Genomic DNA, 14,589 nt, shown 5'->3' with positions numbered 1-14,589 from the left:
CAAAAAAAAGCTCAAGCTCAATGAAGATAAAAGTGAATGTATTATTTTCGGAAATGAAAAAGATATAAAAAGAATCGAATGCTTCCAAAGAATTGAAATAGGTCAATCGATCATTGACCTAAAGAAATCTGTCAGAAATCTTGGAGTAATCATGGATGATAGACTGACAATGAATGAACATATAAATAATATGGTAAGAAATTGTAACTATCATATTAGAAACATAGCATTTATTAGTAAATACTTAAATGAAAAATCTATGGCCATACTCATTAATCACCACATATTTTCAAGAATTGATTACTGCAACTCACTGTTCTATGGCTCACCAAATTATCAGCTGAAAAAAAATTCAGAGAGTATAAAATAGAGCCGCTAGATTAATAAAAGGACTACACAATAGGGATAGAATTACCCCTGCACTAATTAAATTACACTGGCTGCCGGTAAAGGCGAGAATCGAATACAAGCTACTCTGACTAACGTTTAAGATACTGAATCAAAATATCTAAAAGAATGCCTGAAAAAACTAGAACTAGAAACAAATGTTACCATAAGACATATGAGTGACAAACAGACTATCTGAACCAAGAACAAATAGTAAATTTGGTGAAAGGGCTTTCAGCTACTGTGCGCCTAGACATTATAATAAACTGCCAACTGAAACGAAGGACTTAAAGTGAGGAATTGAATTTAAGAAGAAACTAAAGACATTACTTTTCACAAGATCATATGATTTGGAAGATGCTACAATCAAAGAATTGTATAAGTTATAATGAAAATGTTTCGTTAGATGATTGATATGGACCCGCTCGAGAAGTAGTTCACTTGACTTCAGTGGAGGGTTGGATTTAAACCCAAAACAAGTAAACAAGTAAATTGGGCATGACGACTGACAACTGACAAGCTTTTGGCTTACCTGGCGTTTGGTGAGAAAGGCGAGAAAGTATCACGTTCCTAAGTTTATTTGTGATATGTCTATTTTGTTTTTACCGTTGCCTTTTTTCTTTATCATTTCTCTTCTATGGTATTATTTTACTTTTCAATATAGCCTACAGTTGATGTGTACTGAGCTGGTTTTCCCTTAGCCCCAGGAATCCTTGTGCACAACGTTCTGCTTGTGGAACTATGGTTGTAACCTAACATTTATTGATAAAATCTGATATAAAAATACCGTTAAAAACTTATGTACATAATATGTGTGTTTGTGTTGAAAGAGAGATACACACGAACGCCAATTTTAGAAACAATACTGTCATATGAATCTAACAACATATAAAGATACACTACTTATAACCCAAATAAGGAGCAGAATGGAAAACAAGTGACGTCTTGTAAGCCAAAATCCAAGATTTAAGTAAATCGCGCCGTGACTTGTAAACAAACTGTTGGGAAACTTTGAGGGATTTCGTCATTTGTGAACATTAAACTTTATTATCAGCTATAATGCCACCTTTAAAGTTCACTGAAGTGTTGTCTTTCTCAAGTGAAGATCCAGTGAGTATGACAGCTTTTTATTTTTATTTTTTATTCATGGTGAAATGTGGTTTTTCGTGTCCACATTCATATGTTACGTGATTGGAAATTGTTGAGTTTATGACATAAATAAAAATAACCTTACTTCAAAACCTATTAGTAACATTTGCAAATTAATATTAAAATGAATTAATTGGGTCTATTCGAAAATATCAGGACAGGTATAGTTCATCATGTTGGTTTGATCGGCACATGGGTAAATATACACCGCTTAGATATAGACTATTTAGAACTTTTTATTGATGCTAACATGGGAAAATGTTAATCCAGATCCTGTTTAGGCTATTGGGGGTGTATGTATGATAGTGGCTACCTGTATGTATGAGGACATCCACCTAAGAATACGGCAGTCTAAGGGGTGTCGTAGGATGGAGTTAGCAACCACCCTCCCCTCTTAGGTAAGTAGGTAAGGACACGGCTTGTAGGTTAGGTTAGGTGAGGAAGTTTAATTTAGGTGGTATTCTTTTGTAGATGTTTTTCAGAAAAACGTCTTACGAACGACTAGGAAATGTGAAGAAAATTCCCATTTTCTATGCACACCAGAGGAACTGGCTGCTGATATACAAAGGCTCCAGGCAGTTGTCACTATATTTGATCCTTAAATTTAATAGGACTACCGGTTATAGGTACAGTGTACCTAAACTAGGCCAATGTTATCTGTAGACTTACTGGTATATGTAAAATTATTCACCAAATACAGATTATTATATTTCTTAATTATTCATCTTATGTGTGATTATGACTGTTATTGTTGGTGTAAACCAATTACTTTTATATTTCCTAATTATTCATCTTTTGTGTGATTATGACTTATTTTGGTGTAAACCAAGTATTTTTATGCTTCCTTTAATCTCACAAGAGAAGTAGATAAATAGTTGGTAAAGTACAAGATATATATTTGCATAATCAGTAATAATAATAAAAAAAATTATAAAGCTAAAGACAGTGACAAGTACATTTCAGTATACAGCATTGTATTATAGATACTGTAAATCTTTACCTAACTTATCTTATTGTACCTAGTTTTACTTTTCTTGCTTGACACCTTAACTTCCTTTCCCCTGTTCCCCTTCAAACCCGATCAGCCGCTGTTGGAATTATAAATCAAAATGTAGTTTTGTGTCCTAAAAAACTTGACCAGGAAGCTCTTCAATTGTAATTTGATCTAGAGTGACATGATTTGCTGCTTAGAGTAATGTATGGGACTGCATTTTAACATAGCCTAGAATGCTAGCCATTACAAAGTAATAAGAATTTATATCAATCATATTTCTCACCACCTCACATGATCCAATATGAAACATTTCCGTAATACTGTCAAAAGCTTAACAACTGTAGAATCAAAAAATTTGTAAAAGTTAGTATTTTATTAACATCTAAACTGTAACATTGTAAAAGGTAGTACCCAAGCATCAGTGTTGTATGTAATGATGAAAAACAGGCTAAGAAAAGTATTTTCATTATATCTTTATCATTATTGGAGTGATACAAAGTAACAATGTATGCAATATTTCTTTATTTTTACATGGTCCAGGGAGCCATGTTAATATCTGGTGAGATAGAGGTTAGCGAGAAATATTTGCAATTGCAAATCTTTTTGTTGTTAAGTTTGAGCCTCAGCATATCCAAAGAAGAGAATAACATATCTAAGAACTAGAGGGGCACTCAGTAGAGTGCAGACCTCTGCCCCAGCAGTTTTTTGCTTGACCTTCACCTTTGAAAATTGAATCACTTCCACGTCAGAACATAACAATTATTCCCTGAAAGTTTCACTAGTCTATGAGTGAAATTGTAGCCAGGAAGTTGTTCACACACTAACAAACAGACAAACTGATCACACACAAACATACAAACAATGGCAAAAACATAACAATCTCCCAACTTCACTGGCAGAGGCAATTACTCTTTTTGTATATACTGTAGTTAGAAAGGAAAATGGTCTATCCTCTTTAATACAGATCTAGTCACTAGGTAATGGTTTTAGAAATCTAATTCCTTATCCTTGTAAAATACCTTTTTTTAATGAAATTTTATGTGATGTTCATTTTTATATATGCCCTGCCTTGCCTATTTATTTCTATTTCTCATAGATAATGCTTTTGAAATGCATTATTTTATGAAGTGTTTGAACAAAGAAACATTTTGTTATAAAAGTTTAAGTTGAATGATAATAATAATAATAATAATGAGTTTGGAGCCTTTGTACTAAGAATTACTGTCAGGCACATTTAATTTGTCATTAGAGTTATGACTACAACAATGCATTACAGTAGTTGAATTTGTTCCTACACGTGTACAAACGTTTCATCCTTTGAAACAGAGAATATCGTCAGTGGAGCTTGAGTGGCCATTGAAGTTGTTAATAAATTAGTTAATGACAGGTGGTGAGCACAGTTAAGTAGCCCCACCCACTCACATGTCAAAGACTTCACTTTTGTGTTTAGCCGCAACGAGTACGAATGTACTGTACTGTTTAGCCCTATCCAAGGCTGTTTAATCTTTGGGGTTGATATCGGCTCCATTTAAATTATGGATTGAAGCTGGAATATGGGTGTAGGTGGACATTGTGTCTATTTATGACTAATTTGGTAATAGATTCCTTTACTGCAATTAAGGGTGTAACTGTTCATAGTCATCCCCTTTTACTGACCTTAGATCATGGTCCCTCGTTAGGGAATCATATATTTTGAGGAGCGGGAAGGCCAAGTCTTCTCCGGTGTCATTCTGAGCAACTAGCGTACATGACCCGTCAAAAGTAACTGCTAAATGTTTAGATCGATATGCATGCACATGCATCCCCCCTCTCACCAGAGTATGACCACTCTCTCCCCCCTACCCAAGGGATGAGGAGAGCTAAGCGTGACCGGAAAGAAATCTATATAATATAGCCAGACATTTGCTTATTATTACAAAGGTGAGATGCCCTTAACATGCTGGAGAGATTGATTAGCCCTATGAGCTCTTCATTGAGCTTGCATTTCACAGAAGCCTATGTGTATATGCCCCATTCTTGCCCTGGTAGTATGTTTCAGGAGAATTGGGAACATTGATCTACATCGGAAAGTTGTTTTAGGGTTGATGGATAGCGAGGTGGTCGTCGCGCTCCACCAGGTACTTGAAGCTCATCCTTTTGTACCGTCACATGCTGTATCTTATATTAATGCTGGTAAGGTACATTTCTGAGGACAATTCTTATTCGACTGGACCTGTAAGAATGTTCTCTCCCATCTTATTTTTATAAGGGCAAGGGTGGCAGTATGAATACCTATCCTATGGCCATCATTCCAGACTGACTGGTGGGTGGCGCTACTCGCCCGCATTTGCCACCTGTTGTACGATTTCTACAGCCTTTCCAGCTCCACTGAAGACATTTACTTTATTAAAGGACTCAGATTTTTATAGCTATGAAAAGTACAAATAGCTTGGAAAATGTGACACAGTAGTTTCTTTGTAAGCACATTATTAAAAAGTCTCGGCAAGTTCTGTTCCTATCAACCAATCTGAAATTAAATAAATTCATAATTTCCGGACCATTTTTTGTTTAGTATTTATTGCTAGTCTAATTTTGCTATACAGTAGTACCTCAGTTTACTAGTAACATTATATACAGCATTTGATGATTGTAGATATTATGTGTACTGTATAGCGCATCAATGTTAAGATTTGTAATATGAGTTTTTCAATATTAAACTTAGCCGGTGATCATATAAGCTGTCAGCTCTGCTGCCCGACAGAAAAACCTAAGGACAAAATACGCCAGCGATCGCTATACAGGTGGGGGTGTACATCAACAGCGCCATCTGTCGAGCAGGTACTCAAGTACTCCATGTAAACACAGAACCAATTTTCTCTCTGTCGTGCCACTGGCAAGACCTACTAAATACGCTGTTACTAACTGGATTTGTTTTCACAACTATTTGGTGAAGTACACTATTCTAGTTTTGAGCTTTCGCTATGCAGGGGTTTTATCTTCATCTCAAAACTTGAACTCGTTTTGGATAGATTTAATTATGGTGACAAAGAGAGTATGGACTCTCTTTCACTTTTAAATGGCCGACCCTTCCCTTAGACGGAAGTGTGTTTAGGTTTTTAGTAATTTTGCTTAACACGTTATAGATCTATATATTTTATATCTCTCCGCCTTTATTAGGCCTCTTCGATTAACTTTCCATTTATTATAAACATATAAAAATAAATTTTTATGTTTTGTTTATATGCGACCTTTCCTGATAGTAGGCGGTCCTAACTTGGAACCGAAGTTAATCAACGTTGAGCCCGTTATATCGTATTTAGCCTTTAAAGAATTTAAAACTTTTTAAATTTAATGTTTTATGAAAGAATTTCTTTGATAGTCTTCGTACTGTTTTCAAAGATGAACTAACGTTTAGTTTTTTTTAGACTACGCAGTTGTTGACGTTCAGGACGTTCAACATGCGCTCTATCGTTACGATAGAGAGAGAGTGTATCACGGTTTCACTTTGCAGTAAGAGTAAATCAATTCTAACGTTTCGTTCATTCTTTCTTAACTTAAATGGTTTAAATTCTAAATTAAAGGAACTTTTTATTTGGAAAACCTTTCAGTTTTTTTCCTTTAGCCAAATAACATGTTTTTTTGACGATATATAATTGGGCTCTTCTCTCAGGTGTGAAATCAAGAGAGAAAGAGAGAGAGAGATAGAGACGGAGGGAGAGAGAGGAGAAAAAACGTTCCGTTCAAGCGGGTAACGTTGTTCTCGTGTTACTCTCCTCCCTAGTCGCTGTACGGGGAAGAAGGTAAAACGTTTCTAGGGTTTTATTCTTGTCCCCAGGCTATGTGCGGTGAGAGATTGTAAACGTAGTTTATTTGAACTAGTGTTTAGTCTCTTTCCCAGCCACTGAATTCTTTATCTTTATATATGTTTTCTGTTTTTGCTAGTATTAATGAGCTGCATTATACGACTGATTTCGCAATTACTACCTTTTAATGAAGGGTAGAATTGCGTGTTTCAGGTAGAAATCAGTAAAAGTTTCGATTTCAGTGAAATAAGTGCAAAACAGAAAATCGAAGTGATAAAGTGATATGCGCAAAGTGTTACAGTGTTGCGTCCGAGGGTTCGTCTGTTCGTGCCTGTCGTTCACCTAGTCCGGGACCTCTTGCAAGCTCCCAAGCCCAGGGGAGAAGTAATGTCGAACGACTTATGGGTTCGTCAGGCCTTGATCAACGAACAGACGTTTCCCTCCGTGGTTTCGGGCGTATCTACCCAAGATCGCCCCACCCACACAAAGACGAGAGAGCCCATTTACTTCTCGTCTGCGGAAGAGTTTTCTCGTAAGAAACCATGGACCAAGGTCTCGCAGCTTATTAAGCGCAAGTCGGTCCCTTCCGCGCAAGTCCAACGGCCCAGTTGTAGCCACTGGGTCAGTTCGGACTCGCTGCAGTCTTCCAACGACTGCTCACCTCCTAAGAGAGGCAAAGCGGTACCGCAACAGGCAGTAACACCGTCTGTTGCCGCACCTGCTACTGTAGACCCTAAGTGGTCTTTGCTGCAGACCATGCAGACACAGTTAACATCTTTAATGCAGGAGTATCGTGCGGAGAAGGTTGACGCTGCACCCGTTAGCCTACAACCAACCACGGTTGTGCGCTCAGTTGACGCTGAGGCTACCTTCTCCCGCACTCCGGCTGTGAGAGTTCCACCACCCATGCGCAGTGTACCCTGCCAGCCGCACGTTGACGTTCACAGACGCACGGAACCCTCCGTTGACGTTTGCGAGTTACCACAACAACAGGAGGGTGGAGTTAAGTTGCTTTGTTTTGACGCTGTGCGTCAACCTCCGCATTCTAGAGTTGTTTTGACTGCTCAGTATAGACAGTCAAAGCAGTCTCGAGTGAACACTGTATGTCCTCACGCACCTGTTGTGGTTGACAGTTCAGTTGTTGACAGTTCACAGACTGTCAAGCAGTTACATGACGTTGCCTTCTGGTCTGCTACTAATGCACCAGTGCTGTATGTCCACACGCACCTGTTGTGGTTGACAGTTCAGTTGTTGACAGTTCACAGACTGTCAAGCAGTTACATGACGTTGCCTTCTGGTCTGCTACTAATGCACCAGTGAGAGACTCACTGAGATAACCTAGCTTTTATCGGACAAGGTTCCTGTAGATGAGAAAGTGCTGTTCTCCCTCCTACTGATATTCCTTTGAGGACTCTGTCATTTGGAGAGGAGCCTTAAGCTGCTTAGCCTCCTATGGACTTTAATTAAATCATGATGATTTTTTAAGGATCTTCGTCCGGATCTTGTAACTGCTGCTCCTCGTTCGCCTAAACGTCAGAGCTTACACTAGGCCTAGCTACTTCGAAGCCGTTGTTGTTAAGCTAGTGCTCTCTCGCTCTCCTAGAGAGCGTTACGTTGGCTAGGCGGCTGGTTTTTGCACCAGGAGGAGTTTTAGGGATACAGCCTTTGATTTCCCTTCTTTTAAACTGGCTTATAGAGCGAGAGTCTGATAGGACACGAGAGAAGTTCTCGGCTTGGGAGTTCATGCCTCTGCCCAGATAGACTTCTCAATTTTGGTAGACTCGCCCTGGCGCCTAGCCAGGAGACGCTCCAAGTTGTTTACAGGTCAACTTCTCAACTTTTGTCGAGCCTTTGAAGTTTTGCTGTACTATTATGTCACACATAACAAGGCTTCCAGGGATGGTAAATGGTTCCGCCTCAGTCGCTAACCCCGTCTGTTGCCACACATGCTCCCGTAGACCCTAATGGGCTTTGCTGCAAGACATGCAGTCCAAGCTTGTGTCCTTGCTAGAGGACTTAAATGCGGAGAAGAACCTTCTGGCCAACAACCTTCCAACCGGTTGGTTGTGCGCCCTGTTGACGCTGAGGTATCCTACTCGCGTCTGCCAGTTGAGGTGGTTCCTCCACCGATGCGACCCAGTGTGGGTTGCCAGTCGCACGTTGACGTTAAGCGACGGTCGGAGGTGGTTGTTGACGTTCAGTGTGTCACTAGGAAGACGTTCAACAACCAGCAGAGGTGACTTGTTGTGACGCAGTGCGTCAACCTCAGCAACCCGGTAGGGTGTTGACTGCACAACCCAGACAGTCTAGACAGTTCGGGTTGACGCTGTACTTCCTCGCGCACCCATGGTTGTTGACAGTTCACAGACTGTGCAGCAGTGCCATGATATTGCGTCCGGCTCCGTCACGCATCCACCAGTGCGACCGGATTCAGCGAGTCAGACGTTGCCCACTCCGTTGCCGTTTCCTCATCAGTTTCGGATGAGGAACCCTCTGATGAGGACGTTGCTGAACAAGACGATCAACCCCCAGCCCTGCTATCCATCCAGAAGATGCTGAAGAAGGAACGCTGCCCAGTCAGGCTGTGGATGAGTCTGGTAGGGACACTGTCATCCGTGGATCAATTTGTGTCACTAGGAAGACTACACCTCCGTCCTCTTCTATACCATCTAGCTTTTCACTGGAAAAAGGACAAGACGCTAGAAGCGGTCTCGATCCCGGTTTCCGGAAAGATAAAGTCTTGTCTGACTTGGTGAAGGGACTATATCAACCTTAGAGAGGGTCTTCCCCTGACTGTTCAGACTCCCAACCACGTTCTCTTCTCGGACGCATCGGACGTAGGCTGGGGTGCGACATTAGACGGTAGGGAATGCTCGGGATTATGGAACTCGAATCAAAGGACAATGCATTTCAACTGCAAGGAGCTACTGGCAGTACGTCTGACCTGGAAAAGCTTCAGGTCTCTCCTTCAAGGCAAAGTGGTGGAGGTGAACTCGGACAACACCACGGCTTTGGCGTACATCTCCAAGCAAGGAGGGACCTACTCTCTGACATTGTACGAGATCGCAAGGGGCCTCCTCACCTGGTCAAAAGGTCTAGACATTTCACTAGTTACGAGGTTCATCCAAGGCAACTTGAATGTCATGGCAGATTGTCTCAGTCGGAAGGGACAAATAATTCCAACAGAATGGACCCTTCACAAGGATGTATGCAAGAGACTTTGGGCCACCTGGGGCCAGCCAACCATAGATCTCTTCGCAACCTCGATGACCAAGAGGCTCCCAATATTTTGCTCACCAATCCCGGACCCAGCAGCAGTTCATATAGATGCCTTTCTACTAGATTGGTCACATCTAGATCTATATGCATTCCCTCCGTTCAAGATTGTCAACAAGGTACTGCAGAAGTTCGCCTCTCACGAAGGGACAAGGTTGACGCTAGTTGCTTCCCTCTGGCCCGCGAGAGAATGGCTCACCGAGGTACTTCGATGGCTAGTAGACGTTCCCAGAACACTTCCCCTAAGGGTGGACCTTCTACGTCAGCCACGCGTAAAGAAGGTACACCTAGGCCTCCACGCTCTTCGTCTGACTGCCTTCAGACTATCGAAAGACTCTCGAGAGCTAGAGGCTTTTCGAAGGAGGCAGCCAGAGCGATTGCTAGAGCAAGGAGAACATCCACCCTTAGAGTCTACCAATCGAAGTGGGAAATCTTCCGAAACTGGTGCAAGTCAGTATCCGTATCCTCGACCAGTACCTCTGTAACTCGAATAGCTGACTTTCTCTATATCTGAGGAAAGAACGATCTCTTTCAGCTCCCACTATCAAGGGTTACAGAAGCATGTTGGCATCAGTCTTCCGTCACAGAGGCTTAGATCTTTCCAACAATAAAGATCTACAGGACCTCCTTAAGTCTTTTGAGACCACGAAGGAGCGTCGTTTGGTTACACCTGGTTGGAATTTAGACGTGGTACTAAGATTCCTTATGTCAGACAGGTTCGAACCGCTACAATCAGCCTCCCTGAAAGATCTCACCTTAAAGACTCTTTTCCTGATATGCTTAGCCACAGCTAAAAGAGTCAGTGAGATTCATGCCTTCAGCAAGAACATCGGATTCTCATCCGAAACGGCTATATGTTCTACAACTTGGTTTTCTAGCCAAACACGAGCTGCCTTCTCGGCCTTGACCAATATCGTTCGATATTCCAAACTTATCGTATGGTTGGAAATGAACTAGAAAGAGTCTTATGTCCTGTAAGAGCTCTTAAGTTCTATTTAAAACCTTTACGAGGCCCGTCTGAAGCTTTATGGTGTTCAGTTAAGAATCCATCTTTGCCTGTCAAAGAATGCTTTATCCTATTTTATCAGACTGTTAATACGAGAAGCTCATTCCCATCTGAATGAGGAAGACCAAGCTTTGCTGAAGGTAAGGACACACGAAGTTAGAGCTGTCGCAACTTCCGTGGCCTTTAAACAAAATAGATCTCTGCAAAGTATAATCGACGCAACCTATTGGAAAAGCAAATCAGTGTTCGCGTCTTTTTATCTTAAGAATGTCCAGTCTCTTTACGAGAACTGCTACACTCTGGGACCATTCGTAGCAACGAGTGCAGTAGTGGGTGAGGGCTCAACCACTACAATTCCCTAATTCCATAACCTTTTTAATCTTTCTCTTGAAATGTTTTATTATTTTTTTTTGGGTTGTCCGGAAGGCTAAGAAGCCTTTCGCATCCTACTTGATTTGGCGGGTGGTCAAAGTCATTTCTTGAGAAGCGCCTAGATTAGAGGTTTTGATGAGGTCCTGTTGTATGGGTTGCAACCCTTGATACTTCAGATCCTAGGGGTCGCTCAGCATCCTAAGAGGATCGCGAGGCTCCGTAAGGAAGACGTACTTAAAAAGGCAGAGTAATTGTTCAAGTCGACTTCCTTACCAGGTACTTATTTATTTTATGTTTGTTATTTTGAATAACTGCTAAAATGAAATACAAAATACTTAGCTCATAATAATGTAAACATGTAATGCTGGTCTCTACCCACCCCCCTGGGTGTGAATCAGCTTATATGATCACCGGCTAAGTTTAATATTGAAAAATGTTATTTTTATTAATAAAATAAATTTTTGAATATACTTACCCGGTGATCATATATTAAAGGACCCTCCCTTCCTCCCCAATAGAGACCCAGTGGACCGAGGAGAAAATTGGTTCTGTGTTTACATGGAGTACTTGAGTACCTGCTCGACAGATGGCGCTGTTGATGTACACCCCCACCTGTATAGCGATCGCTGGCGTATTTTGTCCTTAGGTTTTTCTGTCGGGCAGCAGAGCTGACAGCTTATATGATCACTGGGTAAGTATATTCAAAAATTTATTTTATTAATAAAAATAACATTTTAGCATTATGGCACATATGTTTATAAGCTCATTATAAGTATAAAGGGCATTTGAATTTAGGTTTTATAAACTAATGTAATTCATTCACATACAGAATAATCCCGTCGACAATCTATTAAGCGCCGAAACATTTCGGAAATGGAGATGCTCGCAAGAGTCATGTGGGAAACAGGCAACAGTTACTTTAAAACTGGAAAGGTTAACTTCCATACATTCCATTGATATTGGTAACAATGGAGCTGCATTTGTTGAGGTTCTGGTTGCACGTGAAGGTGTAGATTTTCAGGTAACTAACTCTTATTTCAATTTTATTAACCTTTATCCCTGCATGGTTTTGTAGGTTATACCAGAAAAAAATGATAACACTAAAGCAATATGTAGATTTTCAGATAACCATCTCTCATTTTGATTTGATTAGCCTTTCTCCCTGTATGACATTGTAGGTCATACTAGAATAAACTACTGTAATAACTTTACACCGAAGAAATAGAACTTTTAATATTCTTCCATCATTTACTATTTAGTTGATCCATTAGAATGTACGGAGACTCTATATAAAAGGGAAGCTTAAATAACACTTGAATAAAATAGCATCCGTGTATTTTGAGAACTCAAAAATATTAATTCTTTCTTTTAGATATTTTACTTTTATGATATATATCAGTTCTTTGGAGAATCTGTGCAGTGAAGTGATACTGTAGTTAAAAAGTTTAGCATTTTTGTTTATCACATTGTACAGTATACAGTATCTTTTTCAGTTCACATGATAATATACTGTATTTGAAAAAGCACTTGATTTTGAACCAAGCTTTTGATATTCAGTATCAAGACCCCTTGCAGTATTATTTTTTTCTTACCCTTCATAAAGGAAAATTAATTTCGCCTCCTAATTTATACAATAAATAACAATTTTTATATTTTTAGATTAAAGATATGGTATTGAAAATTGAGTTTTTTCAACATGAAATTTTCCATGACTGAAAATATTTGAATATCTTCATAGGTTTTACTTGTTGCATCATCATTCATGACACCCGGAGAATCCCGAAACAGCTCAGACATGAATCGAGTGCGTATGTTTGGCCCAGATAAACTGAATAAAAACGTAGCCGAGCAGAAATGGGATCGTGTTAAGATCATATGTACTCAACCTTTTAATAAGACACTGCAGTTCGGATTGTCTTTCATTACTGTGACAGCAACTTCAGAGGTGAGTGACTATTTCATGTTCGTTCTAATTTTTGGTCTTTATTTATTGTAATGTTTTGATGTACTGTAAATACTTAAGATGGAAAAGGGCATGCTAAGGTATAGAGATCACACTTTCATTTCTTATAGAAATGGAAGAATTCTAAAACAATGACTTAAGTTCGCCAATAAAGTACTGTACAGTAGATAATTAGGAAAGGGTTTTAAGTAAACCTAAAAGTTGGTGATTTAGCACCGAAGATACAAGCTTTGAAATCATTGACAAAACTGTCAACAGTCTTGCAGATTCGGGAAAAGCGAAGAAGCCGATTAATTGGTACCTCAGGATCCAGATGGTACGTGTATCATAAGACTACTTGACCTCTACCAGGTGGACAAAAGGCTGTTGTGTCATGGGATATTTTAAACTTCATATGTAGGGACATCCATTTCTTAGTGGGGATACCCTAACATGGTAAAAAAGTTTGTGTATTGCCATAATCAGCAAAGCTATACAAGCAAGGGCCACCCATACTAGGTTGATTTGCTGTGAGCAATCAGACTAAAGTCTCCTACCATCATCAATCCGCAATGGCCAGTGGGGGAAGAAATGACTAAACTCCAGACATGAATAAGGACGTGTCTGAGGCCTTGGTCCTCCAGTGGACTAGAAGTGGATACATTAGTTGTTGTACTGTCTATAGGCACATCTATGGTTGATGGGATTTTTAAATATTAAACTTAGCCGGTGAATATATATATAGCTTACGTCTCCGACGGTCGACAGATTCCAAAAACTCGCGAGCGATCGCCATGAAGGCTGCCGGGTGTGCCCACCAGCGCCGACTATCGGCCAGATACCGCATATACTTCTCAACCAATTCAGTTCTTCTCTGTCGGTGGTAGTGACAGCATTGGTTCTTCTCGCGCTTAACCTCAAGTTTCTACTGATTGGTGAAGTACTTGTTCATGGTTTTATGGCTTTCGCCGTGTTGGATTATTCTCTAACAATACGATCTTCAAAAGAAATTCTTTTGAAAGGAGAGAATTTTTTTTTTTACCCTTGCTTTTTTTTTTTAATCTCGCTCTGGATTTTCCATAGATAAAAGATGGCCGACCCTTCCCTCAGTGTACGGAAGTGTGTTAAAGGCTTTTAGTAATTATTTTATCACTTTATAAATTATTGTTGATATTTATAGATTTACCTCTATATATTTTATATCTCACCCGCCTTTATTAGGCCTCTTCGATTCGCTTTCCATTTATACTAAACACCGAGATAAATTTTATATTTTTGTTTATAAGCGTCCTATCCCTATTCCTTGTAGGGGGTACTGACTTGGAAAACGAAGTTAAACAACGTTGAGCCCATTCAACTTTTATATTTGTTTAGATTGATGAGATGAATATTTTTAGAAAATATTTTAAGAAATTTATTCTTTGAATAGTCTTCGTGCTGTTTTCAAAGATGAACTAACGTTTGGTTTATTTATGCTACGCAGTTTGCACTCTATTGTTACGATAGAGAAAGAGAGAATCACGGTTTCACTTTGCAGAAGGAGTAAATCGATTTTGACATTTTGTTCATTCTTCTTACAAACTGAAGTTTTTTAAATACTAATTTAAAGGAACATGTTAATTTTCATTTTCTTAGTCCTTTTAGTATTTTCCTTTAGTCAAATAACCTTTTATTGACGAAG

At 39.6% G+C, this 14,589-nt stretch overlaps 1 protein-coding gene across 1 annotated transcript in view; it reads left to right on the top strand.

Annotated features, from left to right (window-relative positions):
• The first annotated feature begins 1,065 nt into the window (after positions 1-1,065).
• XRCC1 (DNA repair protein XRCC1) overlaps positions 1,066-14,589 on the top strand; it is a 56,279-nt gene continuing 42,755 nt past the window's right edge. The window contains exons 1-3 of the mRNA XM_068385488.1: positions 1,066-1,497; positions 11,796-11,987; positions 12,705-12,911. Of these exons, the coding sequence (XP_068241589.1) occupies positions 1,447-1,497; positions 11,796-11,987; positions 12,705-12,911 (450 nt within the window). The 5' untranslated portion in view covers positions 1,066-1,446. The remainder of the gene's footprint in view (positions 1,498-11,795; positions 11,988-12,704; positions 12,912-14,589) is intronic.

Source organism: Palaemon carinicauda, chromosome 13 (genome assembly GCF_036898095.1).
Source record: "Palaemon carinicauda isolate YSFRI2023 chromosome 13, ASM3689809v2, whole genome shotgun sequence".
NCBI classification, from domain to species: domain Eukaryota; kingdom Metazoa; phylum Arthropoda; class Malacostraca; order Decapoda; family Palaemonidae; genus Palaemon; species Palaemon carinicauda.
Note: the sequence above shows the minus strand (reverse complement) of the source record. Positions and strands in the feature narration are given on the sequence as shown.